This window comes from Miscanthus floridulus, chromosome 6 (assembly GCF_019320115.1).
Source record: "Miscanthus floridulus cultivar M001 chromosome 6, ASM1932011v1, whole genome shotgun sequence".
Classification (NCBI taxonomy): Eukaryota; Viridiplantae; Streptophyta; class Magnoliopsida; order Poales; family Poaceae; genus Miscanthus; species Miscanthus floridulus.
This window is the reverse complement of record NC_089585.1, coordinates 98243486-98262366: the sequence shown is the minus strand read 5'-3', so window position 1 is coordinate 98262366 and position 18881 is coordinate 98243486. Positions and strand designations below refer to the sequence as shown.

At 43.0% G+C, this 18881-nt stretch overlaps 2 protein-coding genes and 1 pseudogene across 7 annotated transcripts; 1 reads left to right on the top strand and 2 right to left on the bottom strand.

The window, feature by feature from the left end:
• Positions 1–49: 49 nt before the first annotated feature.
• Positions 50–2306, bottom strand: LOC136460871 (uncharacterized; annotated as a pseudogene).
• A 4736-nt stretch (positions 2307–7042) lies between these two features.
• LOC136458742 (uncharacterized) lies at positions 7043–9933 on the top strand. Of its 5 annotated transcripts, none has more exons than XM_066458678.1 (9): positions 7133–7375; positions 7474–7560; positions 7635–8021; positions 8456–8527; positions 8790–8851; positions 8962–9097; positions 9189–9269; positions 9364–9471; positions 9609–9933. In XM_066458678.1, exons 3-9 carry the CDS (start codon positions 7719–7721, stop codon positions 9678–9680), a joined length of 834 nt encoding a protein of 277 aa, XP_066314775.1. In that variant the 5' UTR covers positions 7133–7375; positions 7474–7560; positions 7635–7718; the 3' UTR covers positions 9681–9933. The 5 variants fall into 5 exon arrangements, with proteins under 5 accessions (XP_066314774.1, XP_066314771.1, XP_066314772.1 ...); XM_066458676.1 differs by having other exon boundaries at positions 7305–7375; positions 7627–8021; XM_066458677.1 differs by lacking the exon at positions 7474–7560 and having other exon boundaries at positions 7043–7375; positions 7627–8021.
• Positions 9934–11133: 1200 nt separating this feature from the next.
• On the bottom strand, positions 11134–18560 carry LOC136456395 (uncharacterized). Of its 2 annotated transcripts, XM_066456246.1 has the most exons (7): positions 18161–18560; positions 17194–17322; positions 16297–16485; positions 15586–15682; positions 12579–12682; positions 11835–11886; positions 11134–11704 (listed from the first exon to the last, which is right to left on the bottom strand). In XM_066456246.1, the coding sequence occupies exons 1-7, from the start codon at positions 18433–18435 to the stop codon at positions 11492–11494; spliced, it is 1059 nt and encodes a 352-aa protein (XP_066312343.1). In that variant the 5' UTR covers positions 18436–18560; the 3' UTR covers positions 11134–11491. The 2 variants fall into 2 exon arrangements, with proteins under 2 accessions (XP_066312343.1, XP_066312344.1); XM_066456247.1 differs by lacking the exon at positions 16297–16485.
• Between the last annotated feature and the right edge of the window lie 321 nt (positions 18561–18881).

Sequence of the window (18881 nt, the reverse complement as noted above, 5' to 3'; positions counted from 1 at the left end):
GTAAATAAGTTTGTGCATTTTGCAGCAGAAGAGTAAGCTCTAAGATAGATTATCTCATAATAGCCTCACCTGATGCATGATTTGTACCACTGTACAAAGTATCAGTTTTAGTCGTGAACTGTTTCTGCGCACCCAACGAACAAATGCCCGGAGATATGGAATCATTGAAATATGTGGCTTGTGATTTGGAAGGCAGTGTTAGCATTTCAAATAAGCAGGGAGCCTTTCGTTTGCCATCTGTCAATATGCCATGTGGTGGTTTCCCAAGAGCCAACATTTCACCTTTGCTCTTCGTTGCCACCATGTTTTCAATTTTACCATTTAAGTTGCAGGATTCTGTCAACTTCATTGTAGAATTCACTATGTGTGTGCGCAGATTCTCATTTTCATTTTGTAATAGATTAGCAAAGACCATACCATGATCACCAGTCCCCACATCATTCCCTTTACTGGTGGTAGAAGCATTAACTGGTTGCATCTCACATTCTCTACCAAATGCTGGCCCATGATGTGCTACTCTCTCAGAGTCTTGTTGCTTTGGGCATCCTCCTGCTGTTCCTAATTTCATTTCCAGGAGTGTACCTTCAGCATTTTCGTTCTCTGTTCTGCTTGCTGAGAACATGTTGTTCTCGGTAGACCAAAGAGGTGCTTCCTTTGAATTCGCAAAAAAATTGCTAGCGCAGAGGTTGTCCGTCAATGAACATGATGAATTAGTTTCATTCTTGCTGCAAGAGCATGACTATTCAATTGATAAATGGCCCCTCAATTTTTTCCCAGAGTGATCAAAACTGAGACCAATATGTTCATCTAGGTGAGGCAGGATGCCACCAGCAGATCAGCACTTATATCCTCATCAGCTATTTGATGTGAGTGGAATTGATATTCCTTTGATGAAAATGCCATCACATTGGATGTAGACATGTTTACCTTCAAATCTTTCTGCGGAACAAAAGACTTATCAGGTGAAGTACCAACTACCAAATGCAGAGCGTCTTGGGTTAAGTATACTGTCAATCTTACGGTTGATTTCAAACATAGGGAAGTGATTCCACTCCAAACTCATTGTCCAAGCTCAAAACTTTACGAGAATTCATGAAATCTTATGAAAAGAAAACCTTTCTGATACAACTGTATTAGCACCATATAAGTTCACATTTTTCTGCATCATGGAACTTTCAAATGGTCTACCGGCCTGATCAGCATTCTTGTATTCAACTCCTTGGCAAACATTATGAGTTATGCCCCACATCTTAGAACTAAACTGTTGTGTATTCCCTGCAGATATACCTCCACTGGTCACACCCAGCATCAATCGTTCAGACAATCTAGCTTTAGTAACATCAAAAGATAAACCAAGATCACTCAGGCCGCAGCGGCCGCAGATGAAGCGGAGGCCGCTTACTACAAGCGAAAGGCAGGTCCGAGCAACGCAGTTGAGCCTAGCCACAGCAACAGGGTTGTAGTAGAGAACTAGGACTTGGATGATGAGTTGCTTACTCAGTACGTTTCAGACTGAGGATTTGGAAGTACATTTGCCCCTATGTCTACTGTCGGCATGTAGTTGTAGTATTAATATGTTGTGTAATGTGGCATAGTATTGAACTTTTCATTATGTGGTTGTTTTTATTATCTATGGTCTTAACATTCCGCTTAATGATACGGACGTATTGAAATGTGAACACGTGCTGCAACAAAACCTAACGACGTACGGCATTATATAAATCAATACACGAATACATCAAATGGCATGTGACTACATATACCGAACCTGGGTACATAGTTTCCTTCGACTAAACCTAACATGCCTTAGGTAATTAAACCTAACATGCCTTAGGTAATTAAACCTGGGTACATGTGAAAAAGATAAAGTCATCCTAGTAGTGTGGCCACATAGCAAATTGTGTTGCACCTTCTCTATAGTAGGCTCCCATTGTTGGTGATGGTGGTGGCTGGGGTGACGGGGGAGGCCCCTTTCTTGTGGTTAGGGCAGGTGCAATATGGATCGTTGCAGAGTGTCTCCTGTGAATCGACACCATTGTTGTTGTCGTCCTGTCCGTCGTCTTTGTAACCGCTGCTAACTTCCCTTTCTAGATCGAAGATATGGTCCTGTAGGTAATAGATGTACTCCGCATGCGGATAAATAGGTCGAGGATTGACCCACCTACTGAACCCATAATTTTCTTCGGTCAAGGAAGACTACAATAAGTATGTCGTGTAAGTTATATATAAGACAAACTTATTGAAGAAACAAATAGTAATAACAATTACCCATACTCACGGGCATTTGAAGAAACGACGACCTCCATCTATTCCCTCGGTGAACATCTGCACTAGGCAGTCCTCACCAAACATGTATTTTGGCCACTCTTCTTTTCTTTCATCGTATCCTCTCAGTGGTGCCTCTTTGGTAAAATCACTTTTGCTCTCAACTAGAAACCTCTCATAAAGAGCTTCCTCAAAGAAATCGCGACCAAGAGGACCCTCCCACCCCCAGGTAGTTCCCTTCCCCTTTTCTCTCCCTCTGGACGACCCTTCAGACATTGGTACTGCAACAAAAGAAAATGTTGAGGAGTGTTCTTCCTTGTGTGTGTGAATGAGAGGGAGTGAGTGGTTATTTATAAGTTGAGAGGAGGAATGGAGGCCTCTCAGTGTGCCATGTCAGCGATCCGTGTGCCTCTTCACCTAAGCCCTTGGATCAAACAATAATAAGATGGATGGTGGAGATAGAGTGGAGTTGTGCTTCCTTGCATGCCAGTACTATGTCAGTGATGTGATAAATCGTTGTTGTCCCTGTATCTGAAAAGTCTATTTTTATTATCTGAAAACCATAGAATCATTCACTATTGCTTGGTAACCCTAGATTCATCTACAAAGCGTATGTACGATACGTTTGGATTATACACTTTCTAATAAATTTATAGTTAATATGTGTATTATATTTGTGCCTTTTTAGCAGTGTGGTATGATTATTGTTTCATGGAAAAAAATCACAAGAGTTTGCCTTGTTTTAGGAGCATCCACAGTTACAAACAGAGACATCATTATATATTTCAAACATTGAATCATCCAAGGAGCAAAATGCAACCACAACGAACATCACAACCAATATAATATGTCCTGCGCAGTCCAAATAGTCCACAATGTCCTCACAGTCCTAAATAGTTACACAAAAGTAAATACAAAATCTATAATAGTGCATACTAACAACTACCACATCCTCACTGCCTCCTACTCTTGCCCTTACTCTTGTGACCCAGAGCACTGGTGCCTGGAGTGCAAGGGTCACACGGACGGCGTCGCCTAGTGCCTAGAGGCGGTGTAGGATGAGTCGAGGGAGCATCATGGAGCTAAGAGGGGCCAAGCTCCTCATGCCTCTTGTCCATGTCGTCGTCGTCGTTGTCTTCCTCGTCCTCGTCCCCTGTAGCTGCTTGACTAGAGGAACCCAAGCCTCCTCTTCCTGCGGAAGGAACATACACGTCTTGCGTCGTGTCTGTCCTGCAACCACAACGACCAGCCGCACGGCGTAGACGACGTGATAGCCTCTATTGTATAAAACTATGTTAACTGAAAGAATATAACGTATTAATGATATGTTTGAATGAATATTTTTAATCTTACATCCAAGAAGCCAAGTATGTAGTCATCATTCACTCTCGGCCGAACGCGCTCGATCTCTTCAATTGAGCATTTGAGTGTATTGCCCTGCAACAAAGTTCTCAATAATAATACTTCTGAACAAATAGCAATAGGTTTTGTTTTCTTTTGTACAAGAATCTAACGTATTATAAGGGTTATATGGCTCCAAGGTTGCACTAACTACAATAGATAACTCCTAATGTCGATCCAAGAACGCCTAATGTATTGTTATACAACTTAACATACAAAAATAAGGCAATTGGCTTACCACTCTGTCCAAGATCGGTCCTGCCTCCACCTGCCTTCCTGCATGAGTCGACTGGTCGTACGCCGTGTCTTCATCGTCGGAGGACTCGATGTCGGCGTAGTCACCTTCGGTCCACTGTAGCCTCAGCCTGCATCATGTCGCACGCTGGTACCAAGCTTGGTACCGCCTGAACTCACGGTTTGTGTGCGGCTCGTTATTGTCGTCCACGTTGTCGTGCATCTCCTCCCATTCCTCAATGAAGGATTGGTGGTGCCTCCCCCAGTCAAAAATCTTCTTGTTCCTCTGACGATCCAACCTGCACGTATGTCATCGTTACATGAATCCATGTACGTGTCACCATATTAATAGAAATGGATCATCATCATGAGACATTTGAAATATCAAAACACTTACTTGTGTAAGTCAATGCCAGTCGAGAATAGAACCGTAGGCCAAAGCTGTCTCACTCCAAATTGGTGTGCAACCCTATCTGGCGGGTGAAACTCGACAGCATAGAAGCAGATTAGAGGGCACCTCATCCTATAGAAGTCGTCGTCAGCCCCACAAATGTTGCTCAGCTCAAAAGGAAGTGTGTCCTCTCCACCATACGGCTCCCACTCATCCTACAACATGTCCAAATAAGATATTCTCAGCTGAAAAACAACTTTGAAAAGGATTAGTATACCATCTAACATCTTATTTGGGCATGTTGCAGGTAGAGTGGGAGCCGTATGGTGGAGAGGACGCACTTTCTTTTCAACTGAGCAACGTTTGTAGAGCCGACGACGACTTCAATAGGATGAGGTGCCCTCTAATCTGCTTCTATGCTGTCGAGTTCCACCTGCCAGATAGGGTTGCATGCTAATTTGGAGTGAGATAGCTTTGGCCTACGGTTCTATTCTCGACTGGCGTTGACTTACACAAGTAAGTGTTTTGATATTTCAAATGTCTCATGATGATGGTCCATTTCTATTAATATGGTGACACGTACATGGATTCATGTAACGATGACATACGTGCAGGTTAGATCGTCAAAGGAACAAGAAGATTTATGACTAGGAGAGCCACCACCAATCCTTCATTGAGGAATGGGAGGAGATGCACGACAACGTGGATGACAACAACGAGCCGCACACGAACCGTGAGTTTAGGCGGTACCAAGCTTGGTACCAGCGTGCGACCCGGTGCAGGCTGAGCCTACAGTGGAGCGAAGCTGACTACGCCGACATCGAGTCCTCCGACGATGAAGACACGGCGTATGACCAGTCGACTCGTGTAGGAAGGCAGGTGGAGGCAGGACCGATCTTGGACAGAGTGGTAAGTCAATTGCCTTATTTTTGTATGTTAAATTGCATAAAAATACATTAGGTGTTCTTGGACCGACATTAGGAGTTATCTATTGTAGTTAGTGCAACCTTCAAGCCGTATAACCCTTATAATACGTTAGATTCTTGTACAAAAGAAAACAAAACCTATTGCTATCTGTTCAGAAGTATTATTATTGAGAACTTTGTTGCAGGGCAACACACTCAAATGCTCAGTTGAAGAGATCGGGCGCATTCGGCTGAGAGTGAATGACGACTACACACTTGGCTTCTTGGACGTAAGATTAAAAATATTCATTCAAACATATCATTAATACGTTATATTCTTTCAGTTAACATAGTTTTGTACAACAGAGGCTGTCACGTCGTCGCTGCCGCTATGCCCACACCCACCCTTTGTGCCACTGCTGCCACGCCCACCCGTCCTCTGTGTCGTCACCACCGCCCGTGCCGCCCCTACCTCGCCCTCTGTGCGCCGTTGGCGAGCTCCATACTAGTGACCTCCACGTACCGACGAGCCTCCATTTGCCGAAGCAACAAGAAAATGTTGCGCTGAAAGCGCATGTTGCAAACGTATGTTTCAAGTGTTTTAGGTGTTTCAGAGATATGTTGCAAGTGTTTTATATCGGTGTTGCAAAAATAGATTGGGATGTTGCACATGTTGCAAATGGCTATACATGTATGTTTCAAGTGTATGTTCCAAATATTTCATATATTTCAGGCGTATGTTGCAAAAGTAGATCTAGATGTTGCATATATATGCTTGTTGCAAGCGTATGTTTCAAGTTTTTCAGGTGCTTCATACGTATGTCGCAAGTGTTTCATCTAAATGTTGCATATGTTTGCAATGGCTACACACGTGTTTTTAAGTTTTTTCAGACATATGTTGTAAGTGTTTCAGACGTATGTTGCAAGTGCTTTAGCTGTTTTGGCGTACGTTGCAAGTGTTTCATCTGGATGTTACAAAAGTAGATCTAATATTGCACATGTTGTAATGGGACCCCATTGCCGCAGCCGCCTATTGTAACTGCTCGGGCGTCGTCGTGGGTCACCGTGCGAGCGCCTAAGGCCGGCACATGCACCCACGACGCGCATCCACAGACGGGGCAGGTGACTGGGACCCACGTGGGGTCCCGAGTGCACACGCGGCGGTCAGGTGAAATAGAGCGAGCACAATGGTAGGGCGGCAAGCAGCGTGTGATCCACGCGGTGGGGCGCGCAACAACAGGCAGCACGGGCTCCATTTCTATTGCTATGTTGGTTTCGAAAGCCCCACTCCTCCTTAGGCGCAGCGTCCAACGCTGGCGCTCCGAAACGGACGTCTGGACGCTAGCAAGTTCGATACAACTTGTATGATTTTTTCTTCTTCTAATAATGCCATCATTCGGGAAAGAATCAGACGTCGTTATCCTGATGAATCAATCAATCAATTATTATCATCAGTATATAAGACAGTTACGGGGCCAGTGTGATTCTATCGCACGAATCGTGAGGCAGGGTCGGAATCAGATTGTTCTCCGGAGTAAGAAAGGCCAAATGCCGAGAGGGACCAGTAGGATGCGGCCAACTAATGTTAACCCGAATCTTTTGTTCTCTCTTCATATCATCCAGGGTGTTTAGGAATTCATTCAGTTAGGGCTCGTTCGTTTAGGGCCCGTTCGTTTAGCCTTGATCCTGGCCGGAACTGTTCCTGCTGCTGTTTTGCTGTATAAAATAGAGCTACGATCCTGGCCGGAACAATTCCCGGGCTTGATTCCAGGGTGGTTGAGAACAGTATATATAAATTAGATAAGTAATATTGATCGGAATAGTTCCTGATCTCAGAACCCCAGGAACCGAACAGGCCCTTATCCTAGTCCCGCCTCGCAAGCCTCCTCCTCCTTGGCTCGTCGTCTGGTCGCCTTAATTTGCCTCTGCTCTTCCTTGCTTGCCCTGCTCCTGCTCCTGCTCCTGCTCCCTTGCCTTCTCCGCGGCCTTTGCAACGCATCCTTCCGTTTCTTTCTTCCTTTCTTCTCTGTTGGTGGAGAAAGCCAGCAGGATCTTTCCGGCGGCCAGAGACAGACCTGATGCGTGCTATAACGCGTCCCGTGCCGTGAAAACCGCCTCGCGCGTTTTCTTTCTGCATCAGCTAGTCGGCTGGCTTCCGTTCTCTTTGCCCAGGACCCAGGTAGGTAGCCCTTTTCACCACCTCCACGCCTCCTTCTTCCCCCTTTCTACCCTGAGCGAGTTCAGCTTAAAAGATGATCGAAAGGAGACTCTTTTCAGCGGCCCTCGTGCCATGTCCGTGCTCCCGTGTTCGTTGATAGCAGTAGCACGACGTTTTCGTACCGGAGATGGTGGTTGTCCCTGCAGGTTCAAAATTCAATTATGAAAAGTCTGGCGGCGTTTGTTCTGAACTCTGAAGAAACTTTGTTTCAGCGTTCCAGCGATCGCCGCCGCATGCCGACCACAGATTTGTGCTGACTCCATCTCCAGCGTCTGCGTCTCCGGAAGCTAGCAGCAGCTCGAGGATGGCGGACCACTTCGCGCTGATGACGGGCCGGCTGCTCACGGAATCGACGCTCCAGTCCGCCGTCCACGAGGCCTTTGCCGATGCCGTGGCTTCCACAGCCGCCGGGTCCGATCACGACCAGACCGATCCCTCCGCCGTTCCTGAAGATGTTCAGCTGGGCATGGGCATGGGCATGGGCATGGGCATGGGCATGGGCAAGGGCAAGGCCAAGAGTGGTGTCATGGTGGAGTGCAGAATATGCCAAGAGGAAGGTGACGAGGCTTACATGGAGACCCCCTGCTCCTGCAAGGGCAGCTTGAAGGCGAGCTTAATTTCCTCTGCTTCTCTTTTCGGTGTTCCAGTTTCATATTTGGCTACACTATGAATTGAAGCTAATTTGCATCGGCATATGGTACATTTTGCATTGATTGAAAATTAAGAAAAAAGAACACATAAAGAAACTAGCCTTGATTGATGCTGCACAGAATAACCAGCCAACAAGTTCGAAACCTGTTTGAAATTCATTACTCCATGCTCAATCATGGATATTGCACCCTCTGGTAGTATTGTCTTAAACTCCAGCAAATTGCTGGTTACTTACTATTACAATGCAATCAGGCATTTCTTGTGTTATCAGTTATCGACTTAGCAAGTGATTATTTTCTTTCCGTTCTATTTCCATCATGATGGGCAACAGATTTTTGTACTGCCCCATAAACGGAAGTTTTACTTGAATCAGTTTGTTGCTGGTTGCAGTATGCTGACCACAGATGCGTCCAGCGGTGGTGTAACGAGAAGGGAGACACCATATGTGAGATATGCTTGCAGGTATCGCTTTCCCAAACTTTCTTATCGTAACCAATCATTCTCAACAGAATTACTACATGACAAGAAGCAGCTGAATATGTTTTAGCATTTTTCTTTCCATGATAGCAATTTAGGTTTTATTTTCCCTTAATCTGAAAATGTCCATTTCAGATTTACTATGTAGTCATAAAAAGGATGAGAAAAAACCACTATTGAGTCTACGGTGCTGAATGACAGAACACTACTGTTGTCTGACTTCTTTTTTCTGCTCATGATGCCACAGCAACTCAAACCAAACTACACTGCTCCTTTGTTTCGGCATGGAAGGAACCTAATAAATTTAAGGTATCACTCGGTGCTTTATGCCTCTACCTCTCTGACAAAATGGACACTGCAAAGATCTGAAAGCTGATCATTCATGAATCACCTAGTAAATAAAGTTAATCCCATTGTAGGGCAGCTGGAGAAATACGAGAAAACCCCAGTGCTAGTTATGGTCACACCTCGGATCAAGCTGATGGTGCATCAAGCGTTGATTCTCAAAGTCCCAACCTGAAAGGCGTCATATATTGCCAAGTAGTTGCCATTGCTGTAAGCGTTACAAAGGGCAAATTTTCTACTTTATCATGAGTGTTCATTCTGCAGTCAACTGTTTTTTTTTTGTTGATTAACACACTTGCAGTTGATGGTTTTGTTGGTGCTCCGTGACGCAATCTTGCTTATACTCCACAACCATGAAGTGTGCTCAGTAGAGCTAATCACTGTAAGGCAGTAAATCTGATACATTATTATCTTACTAATCCTTATTTATATGCAAACTGAACACCTGAACTGTGCAAATTACTCTGCCTATATAGCTGCTGATGTTCAGAACGGCCGGAATTGTCATACCAATCTACATCATCTTGATATCAATTACCGCATTGCTTCATTCGTGCAATCAACGACAGATCTTTAGAATCCAGGTCCATTTTGCATTCCAATTCCAGCTTCTTTAAATGAATCGCACAGCAGAGCTGCCGTCTATATTGATAAAGAAGAAGAATTCCAATGCCAGCTTCATTTACAAATAATCACAATGTGAACTTTCATGAGAATGCAGGCTGTGCACGAGACGCCGGTTCCAGAACCTCGTGGAGCAGGGGGTTTGCAGCGTATCATAAACATTTGGTAGGAAGCTGCACGGTGATTCCTGGTCAGGCAGGCTCTGTAAATATCTGAAAAATATTTGGGCTTCAGGCTTGTCATAATGGGGTTTGGAAGTTACAGAATCATTGCGAGATTGTGTAGTGTTTCATAGTAGTTTCTATGTACAAAAGAAATTCTGAGAATCTGCCAGTGCACTTATGTCAGGATCCCTTATTTTCAGGTAAACGGTGCTAAGAGTGTAATGTCCACCTCATATTTGAAAATATATTTCTGGTTAATTGTTGTGCTCTGCAATTTCGGAATATCAAAATCACTACCTCTGGATAGAGAGATACTTTTGGACATTAAAGGCTATCTGAAAGATCCCACAGAATTACCTACACAACTGGGATGAATCCCATTCACCGTGCCAATTTTACGTGTTACATGTGACCACAATTCTGGTGATGTCATTGGGATATCACTCTCAAATATCTCACTATCAGGCACTATATCATCTTTTTTTTAACGGTCAGCAGGGGAGTCCCCTACCTATATATATATATATATATATATATATATATATATAGGGAGAGGTTATTCAATAGCCGGCTACAAAATAAGTTATTCTGTAGCCACCTCCATTTACTATAATTTTATATACTAATTTACCATAATGTCAATACATATTTACGATAGTTGGGTTACTATAACACATGGGGATATTTACCATAACATTATATTAAACCACTTAGTAAGGAGTTACTATAATCTCATAAATTAACATAGTAATTATCATAACTCAAAGTGGCTACAGAATAAGTTATTCTGTAGCCAGCTACAGGATAGTAGTTCTATATATATATATATATATATTTCGAACTACTACTCTGTAGCTGGCTATAAAATAACTTATTCTGTAGCCACTTTGAGTTACGATAATTACTATATTAATTTATGAGATTATAGTAACTCCTTACTAAGTGGTTTACTATAACGTTATGGTAAATATCCCCGTGTGTTATAGTAACCTAATTATAGTAAATATATATTGACATTATGGTAAATTAGTATATAAAATTATGGTAAATAGAGGTGGCTACAGAATAACTTATTCTGTAGCTGGCTAATATATATATATATATATATATATAATGGAGCCAAACAGAAGTTAAGGCACTATATCATCTTCATTTTCTCTTCTTGATCAATTACGCACTCTGGAGCTTGGGGCAAACTCCATCTCAGGTATTGTTCCTGCTGCGCTCGCCAACTGCACAGATCTGCAGGTTCTTAATCTGTCAATGAACAGTTTAACATGCCAATTGCCTGATCTTTCAGCATTGGTCAACCTACAAGTTCTTGACTTGTCGACCAATAGTTTTAATAGGGCATTCCCAACATGGGTCAGCAAATTATCGGGCCTAACTGAATTAGGCCTTGGAGAGAACAGCTTCGACGAAGGTGACGTTCTGGAAAGCATTGGAGACCTGAAGAACTTAACATGGCTATTCCTGGGACAATGCAATCTTAGGGGAGAGATACCAGCAATCCACTGGTAGCAAGTTGAAACCTCTTTCTTACAAGAAAGAGTAATAAATTAAGACTAGTATGTATAAGAGGAACGGAAATACGAGGAAACGTTCACGGTGACAACTGACAATACAGGACTGACTCGTCTCATCGTCTGGCATCTAAAATCACACGACCATCCTGGATAGATGAGCTAACCACAGAAGACCCAGTTTGGTAATACAGTAGGAACAGTCCCACAGGTGAAGCACAAAATTTTTATCCATTTCTTCTGGATCCAACGTGAAACATTAGGCCAAGAACTATGTGTGCCTCAGTTTTCAGTCACACCCGCTGAAAGGCTACTGTGCAGACTTGAGAGCCCTCAATTCCTCCAAACATTATAGTAGGATATGTTCGGACATGGTCTATGTACCGGAAGATCTCAGACACATCTCCTGCACCTTCATCCACGTTCTCCTTGCCAAATTTTCTCCTGGTGAAATCTTCTACTTCTTGCAGAAGCTCATCCTTTGTGTGATTACATGATGTTATGACCTGAAGAGAGATGCAACGGAAAGTTCATGCCAATTTACAGATGATGAGGGTACAAGCATAAAGATAAACTTCAATCACTGACGAAGGAATCTTGATATAATTTAAAAAGCCTATAGGAGAAAGTACTGACCACAATACCACCAGGCTCAACCAAGTTTGATACAGATTCCCAATATATTATTCTGAATAAAGTAGGTGCAGAGGAGAAATGTTAAACCAACAACATATATTACTGAACTATTTCTTCAAATGTAAAATTACTTTCAAATATAAGTAAAAGATCCAACATGCAAAGCCTCATCATTAGTGATCAGAAACTACAACGCCAGATGAAAGTCAAAAATGACCACACAACCTTGCTTGTTAAGATAGCTTAGAAAAAGAAGCTTTGTGCAGCTGCTTTTGGTTGCTTAAGCCTATTTGTTCCTGGGTGTAACATTCGCTTTAAGCCCATGCGATGTTTTGAAGCTAATCACAAAGCCCTGGGTGCTTTTGTGGTTGTTTCAGAGTTTGGTATGGTGGTTGCTGTTGTGGTGAACTCTTAAACTGATGGAATGCTGTGATTTTGTTGTGTTTAAATAATAGAATTTGAGTTTGCCCGCTATGGGGGGGAAAAGACCACAACCTAAAGCCTACAGCTATTCACTGTCGCAGGATGGCTTGTCAACACCTACACTAATGCATATAGTTATTCCAACACTAGCAACATTGACAAGTAAATGTGCTAAAAATTCTCTTCCAGGTTACCAGCTCACAGTTGTACCTTTTCACATGACCGTCGGATTGCCAATGTGTCAAGTTATTCCAGTACTAGCAACACTGACAACTAAAAGTGCTAAAAACTCTCTTTTGGGTATCCAGGTCACAGTTATACCTTTTCGCACGACCATCTGGATGCAATCCGATGGCATCCAATGTCCCTTTGTCTGTAATAATTTTGAATTTCCTATCTAACTTTGTCTCAAGTATATCATCAACCTGACAAAAACACAAAAATACAAGGGATTACAGAGACGAAAGTGCCCCATCATGAAAACACTAAAGGCAAATCATTTGATAAATTTCAAGGTCCATGACCCCAATGTATGTGAGGTAAAAAAATAAAAAATAAATGTATATTATTGAAACAACAGCTGTCCTAAAGCATTAATAGTACTCGGCTGCATTTAACTGGCTGTGACAGTCTAATTCTTCGAAACTATCGAAATGATACCTATTCTAAATTAACGGAGAGTATACTGAGCTGAGAATTTGTAGTGCATAATTTGACAAATGCAAAGTTAGATATCATTACAAATGTACAAGGTAATGCTTCAATAACATGTGACTATTTTACATTATTGATTTCTACAGTACATCGACTCATTCCTGATAATTATGCTTGCTTAACACTTTAATAGTGGTCTCTGGGCTAAAGTATTTTTTTTTCTTGGGAAACTGCAGTTTTGGTTTGATATTTTTCCACAAACAATGGAAGGTCCAAGTTTTATTTTGACAATTACTAATGGGAATATTGTGTTCTTGCCCCTACTTTGATGTCCAATTGTGATTTTACCCTTGTTTTTGTCATCGTTGTGATTTTACCCCTGCTTTGTAACTACTAAGGCTCAGTTTATCCCTACTTTTAACTCTGTTAGTTGTTTCCGGATTAAAAAAAATTAAAAAACAACAAAACCCTTCATAATAAGACCAAAGGACAATAATACCCCTTATCCAATCATACCTTCCCCAATTCCCCATTCTCTCTACCGTATCCTCTCTATCTCTCCCGTTCTTCTCTGAAACCCTAGCGGGTGCGGCTGGGTGACGAGGGCACGGGCACGGCCCCGAGTGGCCAGAGCGGGGCACGTCGCGGGCGGCCAGGGCGGGGCGCGTTGCGGGCGGCCGGGCAGGGCGCGTCACGGGCGGCCAGGGCGGGGCGCGTCGCGGGCGGCCAGGGGCGCCGTGCGTCGCGGGCGGCTAGGCGCCCCGTGCGGCGCGAGCGGCCAGGCGGTGCGGGAGCGGACAGGGCCCAACGTGGTCGGGGAGCAGGCGCCCCGAGCGGGCAGGCCTCCAGGCGCTACACCACGTGAGGACAGGAGCAGCGACCCCGGCGAGATGGATTTATGCGACGTTGGTGAAGAGACTAGGTAAGATTTGGAGCTCATGTGATTTAGTCTGTAGGAAAATTAGTATCAATCTGTAGGAAGAATGAGTTTCTGTTTGTAGAGCGATTTAGCTAACTGTGTATTCGGTGATGTGATTTGTAGGCCAAATCACATGGATATGAGCCTTATTGTTAGAGTTCTGTCATTTTTCAGTTTGCCTGATGGGGGACCAAAATCATGGCGACAGGGTAGAACCTTGCCTACTCAAGTTGTTGACATGCATAGCTTTGACCTACTGCAGCTAGTTAATTTCATAGCTGAGCACTAACAACAGTACATAAGTTTGTGGCGTGCATTGGATGAAATTTCTAGAGGACCTTCTATTGAGGTTAAAACTGATGAGCAGTTGCTTGAGTGGTTTGAACTCAATAAAGATAAGGGAAAGGTGTACATTAATGCCCAAATTAATGATTTTGAGGGTCCATTGCGATATTCACCAGTAAAACGTAGGTGCCACCCTTCTGTAAGGAATAGAGTGCCCACCAATGAGACAAACACTGCTGAGAGAGCCATATCCACAAACAAAAAAGAGAGAGCCACCAAATCCAAAGCAAAAGGCGCACATCATGATGAGGGTGTAGGAGTTGATGAGGAGGGCATATATTCTGACACTGATTCACTTGTGGCAGCAAGTGATAGCAGCTATGATAGTGACTTGGCTGCATCTTCTCAAAATGAATCATCTTCACAAGAAATGTGAGTCATGCTCATTTGTTTTTTTTTTTTTGCTTCTTTACTCATGCTTATTTAGTCAACTTGTTTACTGAACCATTTTTCTCCATTCATGTGAAGTGCAAGTGCAATGGGAAGGGGAAGAGGAAGAGGAAGTGCAAGTGTAGGACCTGGAACAGAAGGAGCAGAAGGGGCTGGAACAGAAGGAAGAGGAAGAGGAAGAGGAAGAGGAGGGAGGTTGGGTGCATTGTTAGGAATAGATGCATGAATGTGATGTATGACACTGAACATGCAATATCTCACTATTAGCTACCGCTTTTGTTGGACTTGTATGTTGGATGAGGCTTGGTACTGTATGGATACTTTTGCTACACTTTCATTTGATGTGATATTATCTATCTATATTTGCATGCTGTGTGGAATCATATGTAACAAGTTGTGCAATGATGCTGCCAAATTTTAAAAAAAAAACAGAGGTAAAATCACAATGTATTCAGATAAGTAGGGGCAATTTCGCATGGGCAAACTTGTCCTTACTGAGCCCATTTGACACCGTTACCTACTGTTCCCGGAGTAGAGGTAAACTTAAGCTTCGTTTTCAAAAAACTGGGGTAAAATCACAACGATGACAGAAGCAGGGGTAAAATCACAATTGGACGTCAAAATAGGGGCAAGAACGCAATAGCCCCATTACTAATATTCAATATCCTAAATGCTGCAACTAAAGAATAAACCTACCTGCTTTTCTTATAGACACATTAGCAAAATTAAATAACAAATCCAATTTGAATAACACAACTATATAGATGCGCATTAACATAATTTTAAACAGAGATGCAAAATCACTTAAAAAAAAAGAATTAGACTATTAAGAACAGCTATGTTGTTCTCAGATAAGCTTGCTCCTTGGTGTTATTGGCCATTAGATAATCGTAAGTCACATATGATACCACTAACAACAAAGCACAGGATTTCAAGGAAAAAACACAGTTGGACAAGTTCAGTTCACATATTTGTAGCATGCATGGAAAGAAAGAGTTTGATCTGAACATATGTGCTAACCAAAAAGTTTATTGAAGCGAAGCCATCACGAGCAGCTAGGTTTCTTGCAAGTTCAACAGCTCCTTTACTGTAATCCGTTCCGGTTAAGTCTGTAAACCTGGAAAAACAGCCAATACCATTTGGTGACAAATAGAGATGCGATCCTTTTCTATGGTTGTGTCGACCCGAATTCATCAAACTGAATTAATATGGATTTCAAAGCAAGAACAAGGAAAAGAAAATGAACCAAAGGAGCGACCCAGAAATAACACCTTGGTACCCACTCACCTCTCAACTAAATTCTGTCTTATGCAAAAAAAAAAAAAAAAAAAAAAAAAAAGGAAGAAGAAGAAGAAGAGGGATAAAGGTAGTTTTTCTCAATAAAAAGATGTTCTAATCAGAGGTGCCTAATCAAAATCTCTAACATTTCCTTCTAAAATACAACTTTTAAACTAAAAAGTGCCTAATGAAAGTATCTCATAGGTGGTTAAGGTATGATGGTCCCTTAACATTAAGGATTTCTGTCAGAGCCATTTTTAGAGTAAAGGACAGTCACAGAAATGTTTTTAATACAAAAAAAAAACCTCATATAAACAAGATTGTAGATCAATTGGCACAAGCACAATCAGTTGAAGAAATCTTCAGCAGCCCAAGATTTTGTGGATTACTTTACCACAATACATTATTTATTGGGAAGCTAATTAAACATCATTGAGAAAATTTGGGTAGTACCCCTGCTTAGCAAGTGCTTGCAAAAGAAGGCCATTCCCAGTTCCAACATCAAGAACAGGGTAGTTGGAGAATAAATTTTCATCGACTTCATTTTTTATGCTGTCTTGACCAAATGGAATCCTGCCTTCAATAATGCTACACAAACTTTTGGTCCAAATAGCAACTGTGTCCATTACATCTGCACCAAACCTACAAACAGGAGGTTCTATTAACAACCTAAAATAGAAAATCCCCTTGCACTCTCAGTATTCTAGGGAAAATGCCAACAAGTAAAGAAAAAGGCGGTAGATCATAATTGCCTAGAAACAAAGAGTCCACCTTAATAAGTGAAGGATATAATATTTTGTCATGTGAATTCTGAGTTCAGTGTGCCAAAAATGGGAATGCAAGTATCCATGCCCAGTGACTCAGTTGCATTTTCTTGAACATATACATGGGCACATGGCACCAAAAGAAATTTATTGAACAAACCTAACGAAACAGTAGCTAGTGGTAAACATAATGAACAAGAATAATGATACATCATCTCCAAATATTTTAAGCTGACCATTCAATACTTGGACAGCTCAAAGTTCAAGTAATGTCCCTAGTAATAGCAAGAAATTAGTTAGCATAAACAATTTGGGCTTCAAAGGGCGGGCCTGGTACAAGCGGTAGAGTCTTACGGCCTATGACCGGAAGGTCCCGGGTTCGAGTCGCGGCCTCCTCGCATTGCACAGGCGAGGGTAAGGCTTGCCACTGACACCCTTCCCCAGACCCCGCACAGAACGGGAGCTCTCTGCACTGGGTACGCCAAACAATTTGGGCTTCATTGCAGCAATGAACAAAAATACGCCACTTTTTTTCTTAAAGCTGATATTTTGATAGTTGATATCAACAAGGATATGATGTGGTTACCATATTTCTCCAGTATGCCCATGTTCTTGAAAATTTGCAAGATCTTCCATATAAGAAGCATCCCAATAACTTTGGAGACCCAGCATTGATCCTTCAACATCACCAGGATCTTCATCATCCTTATCAGAGCTGCCTCAATAAAAGGGCATTTTAGAACACATTAAAAAAGGAAAATATCTGTTAACTATTTAAATATACATGTAAAAAACATCTAAGGATAAAAATAAGCAGGCAACAGACCAGGTTTTCCATTCCTGCCATCTGCACACAATTACAGATTCAGAGTATGCCAGATCTAGGAGGTTCATCTGACCTCTAACAAGAGATTGTAACTATAGGAATCCATTATCTGGACTCTGGAGAATTTGGTGTATCTATTAAAGAGACCAGACATATGCCACATAGATTAAGTGTGGTGGAGTGGTACACCTCAGCCTCTTGGTCTCAGTCCCCCTTGTGATAGTACTAGATGTCAAGTTGACAATCTCAGTCCCCCTTGTGATAGTATTCAAGGGACTCTCTTTTAATTTTTCCCGGGGGGTTATCTGTTAGTTGAAGGAAAGGTATGGTTAATATTTTTTCATTTGTTAGTTGACATCATCCATCTTTTATAATTCTGTACTAATCAACTCTACTTGATAAACACGGAACATTAAGAGCAACAGTACCTAAGATCGGGCATGCATCTGTCTTGGATGATACTAATGGGCAAGTTGCGAAAAGGCATCCACCATATTCCCTCCTTTTTCCACAGATTCAGTGCTAAACATAACAAAACATTGTGCACAAAACCAAAGGTGCTGGCAGCAGCCACAAGAGACCACAACCCGTACAGTAGCTAAAGGAACAGGCTCTCTACGATATCAAGCATTATCGGGTCCCCCGCAATTCGCTAGATCTATATCTCGAGGTCAATAGCATCCGGTTCGCACACGAATGAGGCCATTCGGCAGAAAATGTTTCGTACCAGTAATCGGAGGCGGCGGAGGGGAAGTTGGCGGAGGCCGCGGAAGCGGCGAGCACCTCGGCGGCGTCGGCGTAGCGCTGGTCATCGTCGAGCGTGCTCCCGTACTCGCTCCGCACTGACCATGAGTCCGCCGCAATGGACCGCTCGTCGTCCGACGCCATTTCCAGCCCTCCGCTGCCACCGCCTGCCCCGGCGACGGAGGGTGGGAGCTGGGGGCGGGGTGGCGTGCCAACGGGCATCTCGGGCTCCTCGGGCGTAAGCCTTATTCCGGCCATGGCGGATCGGGTATTTGGGTCGGAGGTCGGGACGAGGGCAGCGCGCGGCGGCTGATGCCGGGAGGGGATCTCTGAGTCTGGGACCGGGGCGGGCCTGTTTGCTTGTTTACCGGCCAGACGCCAGAGTGCCTGGTGCTGGTGCTGTCAGCATTCTCATCACACGTGTTGGATTTCAACTAGCTGGAGCTCACTTTTTTTTTTCCTCAACTCTTTGAGTACAAGTTGTACCATCTGAACTTACACACTAACCCACAACACCACACGCACACAAACTCACTCACACACACCCTAATATGCAAGCTAGACTTATATCTACACAAAGAGGTTGCACGTGGCTGAGAGATATCCGAAGTCCTCCTAGCTTCGTACGTGACGGGTGTGGCAGAACCTCCTAAATTATAGGACCCACATGCATCTGTCACTGTCCGACGACCTTTGACATTTGT